The 20,832-nt window shown below is 46.1% G+C and overlaps 4 protein-coding genes across 4 annotated transcripts; 3 read left to right on the top strand and 1 right to left on the bottom strand.

Moving 5' to 3' along the window:
- The first annotated feature begins 3,059 nt into the window (after nt 1-3,059).
- LOC123186685 (SKP1-like protein 4) lies at nt 3,060-3,789 on the top strand. Its single transcript, XM_044598401.1, has one exon. The coding sequence runs from the start codon at nt 3,146-3,148 to the stop codon at nt 3,650-3,652; it is 507 nt and encodes a 168-aa protein (XP_044454336.1). The 5' UTR covers nt 3,060-3,145; the 3' UTR covers nt 3,653-3,789.
- Nucleotides 3,790-6,100: 2,311 nt separating this feature from the next.
- Nucleotides 6,101-7,929, top strand: LOC123038289 (F-box protein At5g03100-like). The gene is made up of 4 exons (XM_044462153.1): nt 6,101-6,245; nt 6,771-6,901; nt 7,004-7,132; nt 7,171-7,929. The coding sequence occupies exons 2-4, from the start codon at nt 6,779-6,781 to the stop codon at nt 7,927-7,929; spliced, it is 1,011 nt and encodes a 336-aa protein (XP_044318088.1). The 5' UTR covers nt 6,101-6,245; nt 6,771-6,778.
- Nucleotides 7,930-12,610: 4,681 nt separating this feature from the next.
- On the top strand, nt 12,611-15,832 carry LOC123191158 (farnesylcysteine lyase). Its single transcript, XM_044603943.1, has 5 exons — nt 12,611-13,222; nt 13,582-13,755; nt 14,366-14,725; nt 14,855-15,030; nt 15,195-15,832. The coding sequence occupies exons 1-5, from the start codon at nt 12,725-12,727 to the stop codon at nt 15,484-15,486; spliced, it is 1,500 nt and encodes a 499-aa protein (XP_044459878.1). The 5' UTR covers nt 12,611-12,724; the 3' UTR covers nt 15,487-15,832.
- Nucleotides 15,833-18,015: 2,183 nt separating this feature from the next.
- Nucleotides 18,016-20,392, bottom strand: LOC123191157 (ABC transporter G family member 5). The gene has a single exon (XM_044603942.1). It carries the CDS (start codon nt 20,232-20,234, stop codon nt 18,204-18,206), a length of 2,031 nt encoding a protein of 676 aa, XP_044459877.1. The 5' UTR covers nt 20,235-20,392; the 3' UTR covers nt 18,016-18,203.
- Nucleotides 20,393-20,832: the final 440 nt, after the last annotated feature.

The following is a 20,832-nucleotide window of genomic DNA, read 5'->3' as shown; positions in this document are numbered from 1 at the left end:
AAGGGCGAAAAGCTCCGCATGTGCTTCCTCCATCCATGCACTACAAATAGTCTTTATAGCCATCTTGGTTAATTTGTGTGCTGCTACATTTGCCTCTCCATAGCAATGCTCAATGTTAATCTAGGTAAATTCACAAGATGTGGAACTCAATGTTAATCTTCGTAAACTCATAAGATAAGTGGAGGCTGTCATAAAAAATGGCAGCAACATTTCCACTGGAAAATTAGGATCGGAAATACTAAAATAAATGCAGAAAATATTCACACCCATGTCAAATTTAGGACTTGAACCCGGTGGGTTTCTTGCACCACAAGAAACCTATATAATCATCTAAATTATGCTTAGTTCCGCCTATGGAGGGAATTTTCATTCCTTTTTCTTGCGAAAAGGCAATTTTGATTCCATGTTGGCCAGAATCTATTGATTTTTTATTTCGTTGGTTGGATTGCTGCCGGCACGTATTACTATCGTAGTATACCATCAAATGAAATACGTACAGTTCAGTTGTGTCGCAGATGCGTACATAAAACGCTATACGTACGTGACAACAGTTTTTGCAATCTATACCTCTATACCTACTATTAAACGAAGGTGATATTCTTGGTTTCGTCCCGCTTTGTTTGGTCCCGCTTTAATTAATTTCACGTATGCTATTTGGTTTCGTTACTTGCCACCCGTTTTGGCCCAACGGGGAAAGCCCACCTGACGACGCGCGGTGGCCCATGTCCGGAGAGTTGGCAAAAAATAAAATAGCCGATGGCAGGGTTCGACCTCACAACCCGCCAATCGGCCACGCACAGTTTGTCCAACTGACCCAACTAGATATATAAGAGGATGTTTTTTCTCCCGTTGCAACGCACGAGCCACTAATAAAGCAAGGTGATATTCTTAGTTTCGTCCCGCGATTAGATGATTTTTTTGAGTTTTTTTTATCTGGCGAGGTGGTACTATTCACATGTTGGGTTTCTGTCGTCCGTTGCACAATTTGCCCCTGGAGTTCGCATGAATTACCCACCTATGCCACCGGTAAGTTGGAAAAACGATTCGTTTTTTTTCTTTAAGTCGGCCGTTTGTTTTGATACAATAAGAGCCAACCCACCAGCAAATCACTACTGCATGGCCAGACCGACTGGCTAGACCCTCGCGCTCCCACCTAGGAGACCCAGGTTCGACCCCAGAATCTCCACTTTTTGTTCCTCTTTTCTCTATTAGATAAGATGCCTGATTGGGCCAGCCCAACGCGGCCTACAACACTTTTTTTCTTTCTTTTTCACTTCTATTACATTCGCTTTGTATTTTCTTCTTTTGGCTTTATTTCGAAATACTATAAATATTTTAATTATAAAAATCACTTATATGCGGACTTTGAAAGAATGTTAATCATGCATTAAACAAATGTGAAGCTTGTATAGAAAAAATGTTTTCATTATATACAAACAAGTACAGTGTGTATAGAAAAATAATAATATATTTTTCATTCTTTAGTAAATGTTAATCGTGCATTAAAAAAATTAAATGTGCATGGAAAAAATGTTTCTGATGTATATATAAAAAAATGTATACAAAAACATATACAATGTGTATGGAACAAAGCAGACATAAAAATTATAAGTTTTCAAAAATATTATCATGTACCATGTTGTTAAACGTGTACGTAAAAAATGTTCTTGATGTATACAAAAAAGTAGAATGTGTATAAAATAAGTAGACATAAAAAATAAATAGGTTTTGGAAAATGTTAACCATGAAATTGGAAAGTATTAAGCGTGTATATAAAAATGTTTCTGATGTAGGAAAAATCTCCACTTTTTGCTCCTCTTTTCTCTATTAGATAAGATGCCTGATTGGGCCAGCCCAACGCGGCCTACAACACTTTTTTTTCTTTCTTTTTCACTTCTATTACATTCGCTTTGTATTTTCTTCTTTTGGCTTTATTTCGAAATACTATAAATATTTTAATTATAAAAATCACTTATATGCGGACTTTGAAAGAATGTTAATCATGCATTAAACAAATGTGAAGCTTGTATAGAAAAAATGTTTTCATTATATACAAACAAGTACAGTGTGTATAGAAAAATAATAATATATTTTTCATTCTTTAGTAAATGTTAATCGTGCATTAAAAAAATTAAATGTGCATGGAAAAAATGTTTCTGATGTATATATAAAAAATGTATACAAAAACATATACAATGTGTATGGAACAAAGCAGACATAAAAATTATAAGTTTTCAAAAATATTATCATGTACCATGTTGTTAAACGTGTACGTAAAAATGTTCTTGATGTATACAAAAAAGTAGAATGTGTATAAAATAAGTAGACATAAAAAATAAATAGGTTTTGGAAAATGTTAACCATGAAATTGGAAAGTATTAAGCGTGTATATAAAAATGTTTCTGATGTAGGAAAAATGTACAATGTTCCTGATACAAGCTTTACGTAAACCAATGGCTTGACTTTAATTTTCATATTGTTTTAAATTGTTTCCATAATTTTTTTCTTGAGAATATCGATGTTGATATGCAAACTTGAACATTTGGTATGCATTCCCTTGCAAATTGATTGTTTTCGATGGAGTTGTCTAACATGTTTGCGACCAAATTAATACTTTACTTGGATTACAAAAAACACATATATCAAGGAGGCAAAAATAATGCTCTTTTGCAAATGTTATTTTCATCATAATGCAAATATTTGTTGGGCACCACCGAGAAGGAACGACAACAAATGCGTAAAGAGATACTTGCAACTAGATAGATATTTATATTGTCTAAATTGGAAACACCTTGAATACACTTTAAAAATCATCACGTCTTTATGTTTTTGCGCAACATCACTTATCATTTTGTTTTTCATGTGATATCGTTCACGATTTCAAGAGATTTACTGATGTCTCGAGAGTGTGTATGAAATGTGATTTTTTCGCTCCCGTTGCAACGCACGGGCTTGTTTGCTAGTTATATAAAAAGTTTGTTTTAATGTCGGTGGTGAAGCGTACAATGTACAAACAACTGGAGTCGGCCACGGCCCGTTCTGAACCGACTCCGATTAATCGTCTCCTACAAACACGCGGCGATCCGTCGCAAAACCCACCCCAACCTCGAAGATCGGCAGAGGAGAGATCCACCCAACAATTACGATGTCCACGTCCACTAATAAGAACAGGAAGATGGTCCGCCTCCACTCGTCGGACGGCGAGGAGTTCGAGGTGGCGGAGGAGGCCATCGGCGGCGCGTCGGCGACGATCAAGGGCATGCTGGAGGAGGAGGAGTCGATGGTGGCCACCAACAAGGTGATCCCGCTGCCCGTCACCGGCCCCATCCTGGCGCGCGTGCTCGAGTACGTCAACCGGCACTTGGACGAAGAAGACGGCGCCCTGTACCGCTACGGCCCCACCGCCGACGACCCCCTGAGGCGCTTCGATGACCAGTTTGTGCAGGTGGACCAGGACACGCTCTTCGACCTCATCGCGGCGGCCAACTATCTGGAGATGCAGGGGCTCCTGGACCTCACGTGCCGGACGGTGGCGGACCAGATGCGGGGCAAGACCACCGACGAGATCCGCACGCACTTCTACATCCGCAACGACTACACCGCCGATGAGTTGGACGAGGTCCGTAGGGAGAACTCGTGGTGCTGGGAGTAGCTGCAATCTTGATCACTACTACGCACGTTAGGTAGGCTAGGAGACATATCAATCCATCAATACATCCACGCTTGCTTGAGACTAAATATGTTTTGGCTTGTGTTAATTTGATATATATGTTGATGCAAGCCGATTAACAACTAATCTTGATGTTATGCCGTAAAGAAGAACAAATGTTGTTCCGCCAATTGGTCTAATATCTGTCCTTGCTAATCAATTCTAATATTGTTTGCTACTCCTTCCATCCCAAAATAAGTATCTCAACTTTATACTAACTTTAGCATAAAGTTGTACTAAACTTAAGACACTTATTTTGGGACAGAGGGAGTATACGTTAAGGGAAGTGATTCCCTTCAACCGACTGATCTTGTGCGAGTGTTTGCGGCCTCCATGTCTGTCGGATGGGCTAGTGAAACGGCCGGGAGGTAATCTCACGTTCTGCAACTGGTCCATTGTTTTTGAAAGTGGTTCTGCAACTAGTCCCTTGTTGACCTAAAAATAAATCTTCAACACAACTTATGATTCATAAAAGAAATGACCAATGTTGCCAAAAAAAACTCAACATAATCTATGTTGCAAATGTTTCCGCAACAAGACCTTGCAAGTAGAGGAAGATGTTTGGCTGGTCGATTGTGTCAGAACCGATGGCTCGCGAGGCGGCGGATCCGTCCGGCGGCATGTAGCAACCCCCATGTGTTAATGCGTTTTCAAGTTTTCTCAGACATGATATTGTTTTGACAGAGGTAAATGTTTGGTGCCAGCAAGCCGGCTACCTCACACGCACACGTCAGCCCCACCACCGCTTTATCTACTCGAAAATGACCCGGACCATCATCTCCCACCTCCTGATCCCCTTTTTCCTCGGCCTCTTCCCTTCCCATGGCAACAAGCTGACTCCCGTCTCCCATCAATCCACCCACCCATGCTGCTACAGCTCCCTACCAAGGTGCAACCACCGCTTTGCGTTGTGAGAAGAGGGCCCTAGGTGTGTGCCCGCGACAGAGCTGCTAAGACCATGTCGGGCGCCCATGCTACAAAGGACGACGATGGAGGGTGACCATGATGGCGGCTGCAGCCTGGTGAGCGAACGACGATGCTGGAACCACCAGCCGGTTTTGTTGCAACAGGCGAAGCAGGACCTCGAACTAGCATCTCGTTTTGCTGCAACTGATAGTGAAGCTGAAAACTAGTAGTTGTTTTTGCTATAACCGTCAGCATACGGAGTTGCAACTGGATATGAAGAAGCTGGAATTAGCTGCGAGTGGGTCTGTTGGTGGTCGTTGGCTGCGGTGGAGGAGGCGCCGCCGCTTATTTTTTCGCATCCAGGGACATGACCAATGCTATAAGGGGTGATTTTTACTGCAACCAACGACGATTTGTGCTGGGACCGGCGAATGTTTTTTGCTGGATCCCATATGGTCAGTGGCTTTTTTGTTGCAACCACTAATGTTTTTTTTGTTTCGGCCGTTGATGTATTTTGGTGCGGCAGGCACCTACCAATGATGGAGACGATGGGGGAACGGGGTTCTACGGATAGCTCGGATCGTGGCTCCACGTCTGGGTGGTCCATGGTAGGTGGCCCGTGTGCCCGCCCGGGGCCACCGTCATTGGGCGGCTTCCGGCACCCGCGAGAGCCGTTTAGCGCGCTGCCCCGCGCGCGACCGCCCATCCGGACCTGCCTGATGGTGCCTTTGGGCCGGGGCGGTCAGATCTGGTGGAGCCAGGTTGGGGTGATGCGAGCTGTCTAACATGTCTCGACGACGTTTCCCCGGGTGACCCGGCTAGGTGGGCCATAGACGGGTGGACAGCTTGCCTGCACGGGGTCACCGTCATTGTGGGGCGCCGGGCGCAGTCGTGAGCGAGGCCCAGCGTGGCGTCTTCTGTAACGTCCATCCTGGGTCGGATGATATAGGCAGGTCGTTGTGCTCTCCGCGTCCCCAGTTTGAGCGAAGTGAAGTCTATTCAAAAACTGTGTTTGTAGAGCATGTCGTGAACGAACCTTGACATCTGAATCCCTGAAATTGATACCCTGACTTCTTCATTCCCGATCGTTTTTGACTTTCAGGCCGTATCCAAACAGAAAAGGCCGGGATGAGTGAATTATGCAACACATGTTTGTGGCCAACCTGTCAGCATGAGAAAGAAATTGCGAAATACTTCCTTCGTTTCTAAATATTTGTCTTTCTAAATATTTCAACATACGGAGCAAAATGAGTGAATTTACACTTTAAAATATGTTTACATACATTCGTATGTGGTAGTTTATTTAAAATATCTAAAAGGACAAATATTTAGGAACGAAGGGAGTACTAATTAATAAATACTCCTACTACGTAGAAAATACCCACAGAAACCTGTCCGTTGGATGTGAAATTGCGGTCCAGATAGCAATCTCTGCTCTCCTTATGTTTCTCCCCGAGCAACCGATGCTAGTCCGTGGAGCCACCAGTGGTTACGGCGGCGGCGAGCTCCGTTCCAAGGCGATGATTTCCGCGGCGGCGACCCAGGGTTACGGCGCGTCTCGTCCTTCCTAATCTGCACTCTCCGTCCGGCAATCCCTCCGGAGGCCACTCCGTCCTCCCGAGATCCGAAGGTATCTTGCGATCTGCTACTTGATGAATTGGTTTATTGCAAGGCATTCCTAATCCCTGTTGGAACAAAAATTGATGGACTCGTGCCCTAATGAAATGTGTGATCCAGATTGCAATCCCGATCTAAGGCTCCACGTTGCAAATCTTGTTTTTTCCAGATTATATATTTCGTTGCCGACATCCTTGTAGTTGTAAATTATTATTAAGATGCCTATGTTCACCATATTTGCATCGACTGATCTCAAACTGTACATGGCAAATGATTAACTAGTAGTAAGTGCACCGAAAATTCAGTTGTGCACGCACATCGCATGCAATCTGGCCTTTTCTTTTTAGCTTTGGTGCCATGAACTGATTCAGGTAGAGTACTGAACTGATATATCCTACATTTAGGCAATTCAGAAGTGCTTCATGAAAGGCTGAAACAACGTTGTTGTCGCAGCAAGATAATACTATTATGAAATGAGAAGTACGGCGGACATGTATTATTCCTCCATGACAAGTCTGTACTCTCTCCTGACCTGCAGATACCCTGATGGACCAACGAAGCAGTAGTGGATATACTAGCAGTCAAGAATTCTCTGTAAAAAGCAAACACGGTTCTTCCAAGAGGATGGCGAGATCATTGGTGGCGGTGGAGCTTCACCTTCTGCCCCATGTAAGGATCGCTGTTTTCATACACTGCTAAATCTTGACTTCAACAAGGAGTATGAATACTGATTCATGACTACTTTTAAGTTGCTGCTCGTGCTTATTGTAGGATGTGCTGCGTGATATACTGTCGCGGTTATCAATCAGAGATGTCGTGAGGATGAGCATACTCTCTCGTGAATGGAGACAGCTAAGGATCTGCCACCCAGACCTGGTGCTCACCCTATACACCTTCTTAGCCAGGACCAGGATTTGTTTGTAGTTGTCACTAACCAGGAAACTGAGACTACTGAATTCATCACCAATGTGAACAATCTATTGCGCCCACTGTGGTCTACTTCTACTACAACTACGACTACGCTGGACAAGTTTGCAGTCGAATTTGGGCTTCGCAGAAAGCACCAGTATCACATTGATAGATGGGTTAACTTCGCCACCGCGTCAAGGGCTAAGCACATTGCTCTAGATTTCACAGAATTCACTTTCTTCGACTCTACGTGTTGCAAGAACATGTATATTTTCCCTCTGTGCAAATTCAGTGGTCAAAACGGCTCTTGTGTCAAGTCTCTTAATCTGGGCTACGTATGTTTAAAACTGCCCCTCAGTTTCTGTGGTCTCACAAACCTTAAGAAACTCACGCTAAATATGGCATCGATCAGTGGAAGTGATCTCCAGTGCCTATTGCTGAGCTGTGCTCTTCTCGAGAGTATAAGCATAGAGCGGTGCTCCTCCTTCTCAAGTCTACGCATACGACAGGAGCTGTACCGGTTGCAGTACCTGCGTGTGCGCCATTGCAAACTGAAAATGATAGAGTTGTGTGCTCCGAATCTTACCAAATTTGAGCTTGACGAGGATCTGACGGAAATTGTGCTCATTCAATGTTTGAAGTTGTCAGAGGCAACATTCGTGTCAAACATGAGAGAGCACTCATTTGACAACTATGGTTTCAGGTTCACCTTCACCGACCTTCCAACTGCCCTTCCTCATGCGCATAAACTACTCCTACTTTTGAATGTTGATCAGGTTTGCTCTTGAAAAGAAGAATCTCATTGTATTTCCTTTGATTTTCTCCAGCACCATAATTACATTCAGGCGCATGGTGATTTGTCCACATGTCGGGAATTTGTCACGTATTCGGGCTACTTGAGCTGGCACTCTACATCCTCGGGAATGCTACTGTGCTTGAACATATGGTAATATATCCAGTGGTACATGCCAATTGATTTAACGATGATATCCATTCGTTCAGCGAGCCTGTTAATGTTGACGAGTGGGACAATTACTACGTCGGAGGCGAGGGTGACTGCAAAACAACACCTTGGCAGAGATGAGTTCCGCCATATCCTCACCTTTCTATGAATATAAATAGTGCCAGACCTGGTGACACGATGATTGATCGATCCGCTCGGCGTGGTAATCCATCAGGATCTTTTCGTTTTCACTCCCTTTGAAGCTTTCTGAGATCTTGCACGACTCGGTTGGAAGGGAGAGCCAGACACGTACAAGCTGAACGCTGCATGAAATTTCAATTGTGTACTCCGGACTTTGCTTGCAATCTGGATTGTTTTTCTGCTTTCAGCCTATGTCCTCTTCTTTGGCACTGGTACTAAGAGCAGAAGGCGGGTACTAGTAATGAACTGCCTTTTTCCCTTTCTGAAATTCTGTGATTGTTATTGTCCGTTTCTATTTATCAAACCAAAAACTACGCGTCAAATGTATTGATCTGTTCATTGATCACCCGTCTCATCTAGTATGCGTATAGATGTGGGTCGGCAAAGGGCAAGAGGAAGGTACACTGGAAGAATTGGGATCATCTCATGCAGCCCAAGGACAGGGGGGGTATTGGCTTTCGTGATTTCATGTTGTTTAATCAAGCTCTGTTGGCTAGGCAGGCGTGGAGGCTACTAACCAAGCCTGATAGCCTTTGTGCCAGGGTCTTAAAGGCACGTTATTATCCGGATGGTAAACTGGAAGATACAGTCTTTGCTGGAAACGGTTCATCTTCATGGCAAGCTATATGTCATGGTCTGGAGCTGTTGAAAAAAGGGCTGTTGTGGAGAGTTGGAAACGGTGCAAGCATAAGGGTTTGGAGAGACAGCTGGATCCCGAGACCCTTCTCTTATAAACCGATTTCTTCGCAAGGACAATGCCGCATCCGATTCGTCTCTGGGTACCCTAATGGGTCATGGAATATTGAGCTCCTTCGGAACTACTTTGTGGATGCAGATGTGCATGAGATATTGAAGATTCGCGCCTCTCCTAGAATGGAGGGAGATGTCATTGCATGGGGCCCTGGGCGGCATGGATTTTTTTCTGTCAAATCAGCATATGAATTGGCCTTTGACGAGGAGCATCGTAGTACTGCGACTGCATCCAGCACGTCGCCTTCAGGGAGCCGTGCATGCTGGGATTTCATCTGGAAGTGTGAAGCCCCCCCCAACTGTCAAGCACTTTGCATGGCGCATGGCAATCGATGCACTTCCTACCTGGCAGAGGAAATATCGCATTGGGCTGGAGACTAGTGGCTTATGCCCAGTGTGTGGGACTGAAGAGGAGGATAATTTCCATCCGTTTGTCCGATGCCAATTCGGTCGTGATCTGTTTCTGGCCATGGCCAAGGTATGGCGGCTTCCCGACATCGCATCTATGTTGAATAATGGCAAGGAATGGCTGCTACACGTTCTGAGTCCTCTTACTGATCTTGAGCGCACAATGATACTAATGATCTTTTGGAGAAGTTGGTTTGTCCGGAATGAGCTCACTCATGCTAAGCCTGCCCCGCCGATGGAAGCCTCCGTACGCTTTCTGCAAAGTTACTTGGAGTCTTTGATTGGTATCAAGCAAAACCCACAAGCTGATCTTACCAAGGGAAAATCATATGTTGAATGGCGAATGCCAAGGAAGAAGGGGAGTAGTGCTGGAGTGCAGGAGGAACGAAGATGGACGAAGCCAGACCTGGGGTGGTGCAAGTTGAACACGGATGGATCCTTTTCTGTATCAGGTGAAGCTGGGGCGGGTATGATCTTGCGTGATCATATGGGCGCGATCAATTATTCCGCTTGCAGGGTGTTGTATTCGTGCAGAGACCCCCTCGAGGCGGAGCTGTGCGCATGTATGGAGGGCTTGTCCTTGGCGATACAACGATGTGACGTGCCGATAGCGTTGGAGCTGGATTCTCTTGAAGCGGTCACTCTTATATCAAGCTCGGGAACGGATCGCTCGGTTTACTCTTCAATTTTTAGAGAGATTAAGTACTTATTGGGTCTAAGAAAAACATGTATTTCCAACTCCGAATAAAGCTAGTGATAGCTTAGCTAGTTTTGCTAGAACCCAAGGTAGAACCATGACTTGGTTAGGAGGTGGTCCAGTTGAGGTCGTGGAAATAGCATCGGATGATTGTAAGGACCTTGTGATTGAGTAATACAATGCTATTTCACCCGCAAAAAAAAGTATGCGTATAGATGTCAGTATGTATGAAGTGAATCAATTAAGAGTGATGCAGAAGCAGCACTGGCGAGCTTCAGTCTCCTTCCTTTTGGATGCCTTCAGGAATACTCCTTCTGTCCGGAATTACTTGTCGCAGAAATGGGTAAAAATGGATGTATTTAAAACTAAAATATGTCTAAATACGTCTAATTGTGGACGGAAGGAGTAAATAAGAACTAGTCAGAAGGGAGGCATGTACAGCCGAATGATTAGAAACATAGGCAGTTGGTAGGTGCACTAAAATTCAGCTGCAGCAGCACTTTTGGGTGCGATCTGGATTTTGTTCTTTTTGGCTTTGGTACTATGAACATAAGCACGTACGGATGAACTAATATGTGTACTCTTTCGTTAATGGAGTCCGGGGATTTTGATCTCTTTTATGCAGACAAAAAGTGCATGGAAATTATTGATTGATTCTCATCTATGGGTCTATTAATGGCTGTATAGCTCTTATCCAGTCGCCGGCTCTTTGTTGCATAGTTGCAGGTTCGTTTGGTAGTTGTGGTTGGTTTCTATTTTGTCCTTCGTTGAATTTAGTTACTTTAGTCCTTTAGGGGAGAGTTAAAGGAAGCAACTTCATATAGTTGAAATTAAGCTATGATGCTTTTAGCTTGTTATATATATTATATTTGATAGAAAACAAAATCCAAAAAATGGACAATCTACAGCTTTGAATATGCGCTTACAAAATACAAACCCTAAGAAGATTAATTAAAATACATGCACTGCCAGCTCTTTGTTGCATCATTGCAGGTTCGCTTGGTAGTTGTGGTTGGTTTTTATTTTGCTCTTCATTGAATTTAGTTACTTTAATCCTTTAGGAGAGAGTTAAATGGAAGCAACTTCATGCACTTGAAATTGAACTATGATGCTTTAGGTTGTCATATATTATATATTTGATAGAGAACAAAATCCAAAAAAAGGGCAATCTACAACTTAGAATATGGGCTTACAAAACCCAAACCCTAAAAAGATTAATTAAATACAAGCACCGCCAGATCATTGCAGGTTCGCTTGGTAGTTGTCGTTGGATTTTTTTGTTTAGTTACTTTAGTCTTTAGGAGAGAGCTAAATGGAAAATTGAGCTATGATGCTTTAGGTCGTTATATATTATATATTTAATAGAAAACAAAATTTAAAAAAGGGCAATCTACAACTTAGAATATGGACTTACAAAACCAAAGCCCTAAAAAGATTAATTAAAGACAAGCACCACAGATCATTGCCCAAATCCTCTGTGTCCCTCTCTCTGTCTCGTCTTCTCTTCCCCTCTCTTTGTCCTCTCTCATACTCGCCTGCTATCTCTATCTCCTTGCTTCTCTTTGTTTCTTTGATCTCGTATGCTTGGTGATTGGTATTTGTATGCTAATTTGATGTGTGCTAGTGAAATTTTTGGATGATTGTTTTGTATGGAGTACAAGTTGTATGATTGATGGCCGCTTAGTACAATTTTTGTAGCGGTATAGATTGATGGCTTAGAATTTTGGTATGTTTACACATGGATGTTGTAGATGGTAAAAGTGAAGGCACCGAAAACTATTGATGCCAATAACAAGCCGAAAAGAACTGTCTCTTAGCCTTGTATGCATATGGTTTTAATTTTAGTTAGCTTAGCTAGCTTAATAGTTTACTTTCCTTAGATTTTTTTATTGAACCGTTAAACCATTAGTAGGTTTAAACGGAGCCGTTTACATCCCTATGAGTAGATCTGAGCATTGGCAGGCCGACCCGACTTTAGTTAGCTTAGCTAGCTTAATAGTTTGTTTTTCTTAGATTCTTTATTAAACTGTTAGATCATTAGTGGGTGTAAACGGGGTTGTTTACATCCCTATAAGTAGACTTGAGCATTAGCAACCCAACATGAGCCTGACCAAGAAAACCAAAGTCGGGTTGCCATTGGGGCCGGGCTTGGGCTTTGTTTTGCAGCCTGGAAGGTAGTTCGTGCTGGGTTCGGACTTCTCTTTTCCTGTATTTTAGGTCGGGCTTTCGGGTTTCGGGCCGGGCTTGCACGTGCATATACAATAAAAAAATATGTTCACAGACTTTTGGCTTGATTTCATGCTGGGTTCGGGTTTGAAAACAGCGCGTATTTCGGGCTTTAGGCCGGGCTCGGGCTTGATACAAAAAGGTTGGGCTTTTACAAGCCCGGCCCGGCCCGGCCCGACGTTTGCCCAAGTTTACTTTTGAGCATTACTGCCGTCATCAGTCGTATCGAACCTGTTTTATTTTTGACACTGTTAATTAACAGGAAAAAAAAGTGTAGCACACGCGCAGAAGAAAAGAGTGAACGGCGGCGACCGACTCCGGCGCCGCGAATCACCACCACCACCCGTTGACTCCGGCGATGCCGCCCCTTTTCCTCCTCCCCGTCCTCCTCCTCGTGCTTCCCCCCTCCCCGCAGGCCGCCGCCGCCGCCGAGGACATCTGCATCGTCGGCAGCGGCATCTCGGGCGCCTCCACGGCCTTCTTCCTCACCAACTACACCGCCCCCTACCCGGCCCCGCAGCTCCGCGTCTTCGAGCGCCGTGACAGGGTCGGCGGCCGCCTCGCCACCGTCACCGTCGCCGGCGAAGTCTTCGAGGCCGGCGGCTCCATCATCCACCCGCGCAACCTCCACGTGCGCCGCTTCGCCGACCTCCTCGGCCTCACCGCCAAGACCGGCGGCGACGACGACGAGGACTGGCTCGGGATCTGGGACGGCGCCCGCTTCGTCTTCAAGACTCTCCGCCCGCCCCCGCCGGGGAGCTCCTGGCTGCGCCGCAAGCTCCACGGCCTCGCCAACTCGCTCCTGCTGCTCAGGCGATATGGTCTCTCTCTGCTCAGGATGGACAGCTTCGTGCAGGTTCATTCACCCTCTTCCTACTACTACTCCATTAGTGATTATCTGTTCTAGCAAAAACTTCACATTCGCAAATTAGATTATGGGCCTTCTGTTCTGGGAATTTATGGTACAAGTTCAGTTAAACTTGATTACTGTGGCCCTTTGAGATCTCAGCAAACAATTCTAGTCTGCTTGATAGTTTGACTTGTAGTTTTAGTGTTATCTTTATGTGGACATGATTGCGTCCTTTACCTTATAAACTGGCTCTGCTTTTCATTTTACCTCTTTCTCAGTTGGGATGAAATGGTGCGCATGTTCTCTAGGTTTCAGTAATCATATGGTGAAGTGCATTGAATTAATACTCACACATTGCTATGCAGGAAATGTTGCAAAAGTTTATGCTTTACTACAACGGATTCGAGTCCCGGCCTGTGTTCGACAACGTTGAGGAGATGCTCAAATGGTCAGGCCTCTATGGGCTCACTCGCAGGACCCTAGAGGAGGAGCTCATTGATGCCGGGCTGAATACTCAGACCATATCAGAGCTTGTCACTGTATGTTTCATTTCCTTCTTTCATCTAAACTGATAACTCACAGTTTTCTATGTTAGCAATATTTCTGAGCTATTCTAAATAATCAGCCTCTCTGCATTGCACTTTGCAGGGGTAAGACTAGGTTCCTATAATCCCTCCCCAGACCCCACCTTGTGTGGGAGCTTCTATGCACTGGGTCTGTCCTTTCTATGCTCCAATAGTTGCGTTTACTGGAATATATGTTAACCCACATTTCGGTGATATCCACCTTCCACTTTTTTTCTGTATATCTGTTTGGCTTCAAGACTATTATCTTAAATATAGGTTGTAGCACTCTAGGACTAATGAAGAATTAATATATGTTAACCCGCATTTCAGTTAATAACCACCTTTCCACTTTCATCCTGTATATCTATTTGGCTTCAAGACTATTATTATCTTCAGAAGACCTTACTAGCAAAACATATTGTAAATGGTATATTGGTCAGGACTAATTTGCTGATATGTGGCTGGAAGATCTAGCATATACCATTACAGTTGGAAAATCTTAATTCAGTAGCTTCTGAAAAACCTCAGTCTCCTGCTGATAACTATGTTCCTGATGTTATGCCCCCTTGTCGGCCCCGGACAGGTAATAACAAGGATCAACTATGGACAAAGCACGAGCATAAGTGGTCTAGCGGGCGCTGTGTCTTTAGCTGGCTCCGAGTCTGGACTGTGGTCTATCAAAGGAGGCAACTGGCAGCTAGCTGCTGGGTTGCTCAAGACTGCTAACGCCACTCTGCATCTCCAAGAAGGCATAGAGTCAATCTCTGATGCAGGGGATTACTATGTTCTGAAATCGAATAAAGGTCATGAGTATAACTGCACGGTGACGGTTGTTGCAACGCCCCTCGATGAGGTGAACATTACGTTTATCCCTCCGATCTCTATTCCACCAAGGAAGATGCAGCATACCCATACAACCTTCGTCAGAGGCCTCTTGGACCCTGTAAGTGTTGTTTGCACTTCATTCCTTCCTGTAGCCTATTGTTTTGAAGCACTAAACTTGTCTAGTCTTGGTTAGTTACCACGAGAAAGAAAACCACTTACCTGTGCTGTCTTTTATGTTTCCATGTAGAAATTCTTTGGTCTGAGTTCCGTGTCCGACATTCCAGAGCTGATAGGAACCATGGAGCTCCCTGATATCCCCTTCTCGTGCATCTCAGTTCGGAAGAAGCACGGCGAACATGACATGACTTACAAAATTTTCTCACGTGTGAAGCTGGAGGATGCTTTGTTGGATCAGATGTTCAGGTTAGAGCTTGAATATAAACAAATTTTCCATTTAGTTGTTAAAGTAGACATGGCTAGGCTATTTTGGTGCCAGCATGATATCTTCTTCCTTGAAGAGCTGGTATCTTTTTTATGCAAAAAAAATAGTTGTTATCTTATCTGTGGCAATGCACAATGTACAACAGCACAAGGGAGGAGACCATCCGGATAGACTGGCCTGCTTACCCCCATTACCAGGCCCCGGAGGATTTCGCACCGATCATACTGGACGGCAGGCACCTGTACTACGTGAACACCTTTGAGAGCGCGGCGAGTGCCATGGAGACAGGGGCCGTCGCCGCGGAGAATGTGGCGAGGCTCATCATCTCGAGGCTGCCTCTCGGGTTACGAGCCGGGCTCTCGTCGGCGGCGGTACCTGAGCCTCATATTGAGTCATCTGCCGGTGAGGAGGAAGGTCCCCGGCGTGTGGATCTGTGAGTGGATGTGGAAGATGCTTACTAGTTTTGATGCCTGGGATCACTGCAGTTTTCTTTCAGTACCAGTTGTTCCCTCATGTTTCCCTCGGTGACATCAATTGCATTCTGGCTGTGGATGAATGTAGAGTGTAGGATGAAATTCAATTTTACAGATTCAGGAGCTGTTGTGCATCCACTATGTAATACTCTGAAAATACATCACCAGTACATCACCTTGGTTATACCATGTGCCGAGGCATGTATTTTCCACATTGTCAACACACAGCATTGTGTAGGCAATTGATGCTACTGTGTATTAGACCCAATGAATGTATACAGAAATGAAAGTGGGAGTATATTTTTTATTAGCCTTGGACCCTATTTTTGTAACCCTACGGCGTGAATGATTTTGTTTCAAATTTTCATAAACTGTATTTTTGTCTACTCCCTCCAAGTAGAGGCAGAGGGCAGAAGAGTACTCTTCCATTCTGCTTGGTTCTCCCTTGCATTATGCTTGCCTGGCTTGGATCTGCCGCGGACGACTAGTTACCTAACCAAACAAAGAAATGGGGAATGATTTGACTGATCTTGCTCAGGTCACCTACATGTTCTGGAAGCCTTTTGTCGGCGAATAGTCTTCTTCAGGGTGCCCACGGCCCTGCAGGTATGTAACTCTGCTTTTCCTCTCCTGTTCCATTCATCTTTTACTTTACAATCTGATGCTACATTTCACTGTTTATTATGGCATCTCTTCCTACAGAATTACAGCATTAATAAAGATGTTATGTTTATTAACAGGGTAATCAACTACATCTGTTGTACTGCTATGTACTAACTGATAGCCGACAGTCCATGCATTTGGCTGTATGACTGCTTCCAGTTGTTTTTCCTAGAAATTGTTTGGGAACTAGTACTAATCATTCTGATGCTTGTGGTGACAGAGGATCTCCTCCTATCCGCAACATTGTTGGGACTTGGGAGATACATGATCTCCTTCACAAGATCATCCCTCCAATAGCCAAGGCGAAGAGCTTCGATGATGACCAGAGTTGCCGAACACGCCATATGATGCTATCGAGCTATGTTGGGCCTCGAGCCCTTAATATGTACTGTAATTCTGTGAGACCTTCCTTTCCAGTGTGACGTAGCGCTGTCTGTGTGAATGGTGACTTTGTAGCTGTTGTCACTCACCCCTGGGCTGTCAGGTGTTGAGCCTACTTGTTGGTAGAACCTGCAAAATGTACCTAAAGGTTAACCCTAGCTGTCAAACCTTATTGGTAATGTTCGTGTAATTTCTTAGCAATTAGTTTAGGACCCTAATATCTGGGACACGTCAGCTGGGGGCTACCCTTCAACGAACATTTGTTTGTTCATGAAGGTGCCCTCCAGCGAACGTTTCAGGCCGTTCGCTCTAGGGAGGGCAAGAGCGAACCCCCCGTTGGCCCAGTTTACTATTTTTTTTAATAAATATAACCATGACAAAAAATACATATTTTTCTCATAAAAAAGAGAGAAACATAAAATGTATATTTTCAATGATATGAAAATGTGAAAAATACTTTATAAGAAAGCCTTGCTAATTTATAAATTTACAAAAATGCTATGATTAAAATAAAAATGTCAATAAAAATAAAAATCTTAAAACTGCCTTGTCAGTGAAAAAAAGTTTTCATGCCAATAAAAATAAAATTGACACCCTCTAAAATAATAAAACTTCCGTTTTGTTAATAATAAAAATGCCATGCCAATAATAATAAAAATCTCAGGCTCTCAATAATAAAACTGCCATCTTGTTAATCATAAAACTGACATCCCCGATATATCATATTATTTTATTATTAAAATGTCATGCTTTAGTAACTAAATTGCCATCCTCTTAATAATAAAATTCCATATTATTAATTATTAAAATGCCATGCGCTTAGTAATTAAAGTTGCCATGTAAAAAAGCAAAATAGCAATTCCGAAATTGCCTTGAATAAGTGATAAAATTTCCCAAAAGCTTGCCATGTAAGGCATTACAAAAAAAGACCTAGGAATTTCCATGCTACATATAATAAAAATGCACATGCACGTTTTTTTTAAAAAACCCTATAAAATAGGGATTTTTTGCTCTTTCAAAAATGGGAAAAATTCTGGATTTTGGTTTTTTTTGTAGGAAAAAATGAATAATTTAGAAGAATTTAGCTTCAAATACATATAAACAAGTTCAGTACATGTAATTCACAAAACCTGCTTCAGTCCAACTGGTAGAGCCTGCGGGTCTCCCATAGGAGGTCTGGAGTTTGAGTTCCCTGATCGCACACCTTGCACAAATTTTTTGGAAGAAAAAAAGCGAGCGTTCGCTAGGGAACACTTTACAGCGAACGACGTCAGCAGATCTACGTGGCGTTCGCCCTGCGCCAAGATCCCTGCACAAATTTTTTGGAAGAAAAAAAGATGATCGTTCGCCAAATTTAATTTCCGTTAATTAATAGGACATTTTTCTCCATTATACGAGATGTTAATATCTTTTTATATAAAATGGAGTACTTTTAGAGCCATGGAACCATTACATCTAAAGCTAATCCATTGTATATAATATAAGTGCTTCCCATATAATAATATGTAGGTAATGCCTTGTGTGATTCATGTTGGATGATGTAGACGAAATATAATTAGTCCCTCTACTCATCACAAGTCCCATAATTTACAACCAAAATCATAGCAAGATCTACAGAACACATGCAAGGAACGGATTCAAGCTTTGGTACTGGTAGATGCAGAGAAGCAAGCAGAGTAGTGTGAGGAGGAAGACAGCAATGCGGACCGCGCGGCGGCCCTGAGCGTGAGGCTGCAGCGGACGCGGAGCACGGCGTAGCCGAGCACCCGGTAGAAGGCGACGAAGCCGACCATGACCGCCACGTTCCTCCACCGGCACTCCTCCCCGATCCCCTCCCGCCGGAGCACCTCGTCGCCGGTCGCCACGCACACCCCCATCGCCCTTGCCGCGCACTTGCCGCCGAACTCGTTCAGCAGCAGCGCCTCGAACGGCCACTTGAAGAGCGACAGGTAGTGCATCGGCACCCAGTACGCCGGCATCGCCGACCGCCGGATGAAGTAGCCGGAGAAGAGGAAGAAGGAGCCCATCACGCCCTGCACCGCCGCGTTCCCCACTACGAAGTCCGGCGCCGCCGCCGCGAAGCACGCCACCACCGAGTTGGCCGTGTAGAGGACCAGCCAGATGAGGAGCAGGAAGTAGGAGAATGCCGGCGCCGTGCGGCGCAGCCCCGTCAGCCAGTACGCCGGCGCCGCGAACACCGCCGCCAGCACCAGCTGGAACGGCAGGAACACCAGGGCGTTCGCCACTGCGTAGGCGGACACGCGGTAGGCGCCCGATGAGGTCTCCTTGGCCAGGATCTCCCGCTCCTGCAGGAACACCGGCAGCGCCTCCGTCGTGGACGAGAGCAGGAAGGTGAGGAGGAACGCGAAGAGGCCGACCCGCTCCGCCACCTTGTCTTCGGCGAGGTCGTAGAAGATGGAGCCGAGGGCGAGCCCGGCGACGAGCATGCACACGGTGCGGCACGCGAAGAGCTGCCGCGTCCGCGCCACGTTCTTGAAGAAGCGCTGCGACAGCACCGCCACCTCGACCGGCCACGAGTTGGCGTACTGGTGTTGCCCATTGCTGTTTCCACCGGCGGCGAGCGTGCTGGAGGAGTCGTCCTCGGCTTGGGCCTGGAGCTTGTGCTGCTGGAAGAGCTGCTGCAGCGTGCACCGGCGGTCGCGCTGCTGCTGCTGCTGGAGGTGGAGGTGGAGGCGGAGCTCGTCCACGGAGTCGATGGCGAACTCGACGGCGTCCACGTGCGGGGGCAGGCGGAGGCCGGCGCCGGTGAGCAGGGCGTGGAGCTCGTCGACGGAGCCGTGGTGGAGCACGGAGCCCGCGGCGAGCAGGAGCACGGCGTCGAACATCTTGACAATGCGCGCGCCGGGCTGGTGGATGCTGAGCACCACGGTGCGGCCCCGCGACTCGGCCATTGCCCGCAGCGCGCCGACGATCTGGAGCGCGGACGCGCTGTCGAGGCCGGAGGTGGGCTCGTCGAGCACCAGCACGGCGGGGTCGCGCACGGCCTCGACACCGATGGACACGCGGCGCCGCTCGCCTCCGGAGAGGTCCTTGACCCTGGCGTCGGCGACGCGGGCCAGGGCGAGGTCGTCGACGAGCGCGTCAACCGCGGCGGCGTCGTACGCGTCTGGGCCGAGGCGGAGGCGCGCGCTGAAATGGAGCGTCTCGCGCACGGTAAGCAGCGGGAAGAGGACGTCGCGCTGGGTGACGTAGCCGCAGAGGCGGCGCAGGGCGGCGGCGTCGACAGGGGAGCCATTGACGCGGAGGTCAGTAGGACTGGACGAGCTGGGCTCAAGGCGGCCGGAGAGGATCTCGAGCAGCGTGGACTTGCCGGCGCCGCTGGGGCCGACGATGGCGAGCAGCTCGCCAGGGCGGGCGCGGCAGCTGACGTTGCGGAGCACGAGGCGGCACCGGCTGCTGCGGCTGACCGGCGGAGGCGCAGGCGCAGCGGGGTCGCCGGCGGCGTCGAGGAGGAGGTCGTCGGGCCTGCTCCATATCTTGAGCGGGTGAGGCCGGGCGGAGACGGTGATGTGGTAGTTGATGCCCACGGCCTCCACCTCGCACCTGCAGCTTTCTACCCCGCCGCCGCTCTTCATGGATTCGCTCGCCAGCTCGTCGTCTTCCTGGATGGTCGCTAGTAAAGGTGGTGCTTCACCTGCCGGATGCATGGAAGACGATGAGCTTCGTGGTCGCTGGCTTTATCGTTTGCGTTGGCGTCTGCTTAAGTGAAGCTTGGATGATTGGGCTTGGCTGAGCTTAGTTTGGCTTGCTCGGTGGGTGTACATGCATGGCCATGGGAGTGTGAGCTTGGAGTGGAGTGGCACATGATGATACCATGTATACGTGCTGGTCTTCTTGGAAGGTGGCGGGCAGCCACGGCTGACGATTTGACCACTATGCCCCTGTCTCTGTATTCTCCAAGTTTCTTTTTCCCAATGAGAGTGTATACCCTCTCGCCTTCTTTTATCCACCTTTCAACGTGTTAGATTCGTGCATTTTATTTTAGTGATATATAGTGAAACATTTGATAGACTAGACTTTCAAACAAAAAAGAAATTCCCAAGGAGACGCATCAACGCTAACCCTGCTTTGCCATAGGAATTTTTAGAAGCATCGCAACAATGTGAATTGCTCGTGAGAACGCCTACATTTGACGGGTGCGGCTAACGGCGGCAGCTGAACCCATCAAACAGATCTCTGTTACAAACATTTGCCTTCTGGGTTATTGAGCATTAAAACAAACAAAGCCATGGTTCTCTTTTGTGC

The sequence above is a fragment of the Triticum aestivum genome, chromosome 2A (genome assembly GCF_018294505.1).
Source record: "Triticum aestivum cultivar Chinese Spring chromosome 2A, IWGSC CS RefSeq v2.1, whole genome shotgun sequence".
NCBI classification, from domain to species: Eukaryota; Viridiplantae; Streptophyta; class Magnoliopsida; order Poales; family Poaceae; genus Triticum; species Triticum aestivum.
The sequence above is the reverse complement of the archived record's forward strand: the minus strand, read 5'-3'. Positions and strand labels throughout refer to the sequence as shown.

Bases quoted from the DNA above. Each gene is read 5' to 3' on its own strand.
- LOC123186685 (XM_044598401.1), top strand. From the start codon at position 3,146: ATGTCCACGTCCACTAATAAGAACAGGAAGATGGTCCGCCTCCACTCG.
- LOC123038289 (XM_044462153.1), top strand. From the start codon at position 6,779: ATGGACCAACGAAGCAGTAGTGGATATACTAGCAGTCAAGAATTCTCT. The intron at 6,902-7,003 runs GTAAGGATCGCT...TGCTTATTGTAG, and splicing joins AGCTTCACCTTCTGCCCCAT to GATGTGCTGCGTGATATACT. The intron at 7,133-7,170 runs GCCAGGACCAGG...GTCACTAACCAG, and splicing joins TCACCCTATACACCTTCTTA to GAAACTGAGACTACTGAATT.
- LOC123191158 (XM_044603943.1), top strand. From the start codon at position 12,725: ATGCCGCCCCTTTTCCTCCTCCCCGTCCTCCTCCTCGTGCTTCCCCCC. The intron at 13,756-14,365 runs GTATGTTTCATT...GGCCCCGGACAG, and splicing joins CCATATCAGAGCTTGTCACT to GTAATAACAAGGATCAACTA. The intron at 14,726-14,854 runs GTAAGTGTTGTT...GTTTCCATGTAG, and splicing joins TCAGAGGCCTCTTGGACCCT to AAATTCTTTGGTCTGAGTTC.
- LOC123191157 (XM_044603942.1), bottom strand. From the start codon at position 20,234: ATGCATCCGGCAGGTGAAGCACCACCTTTACTAGCGACCATCCAGGAA.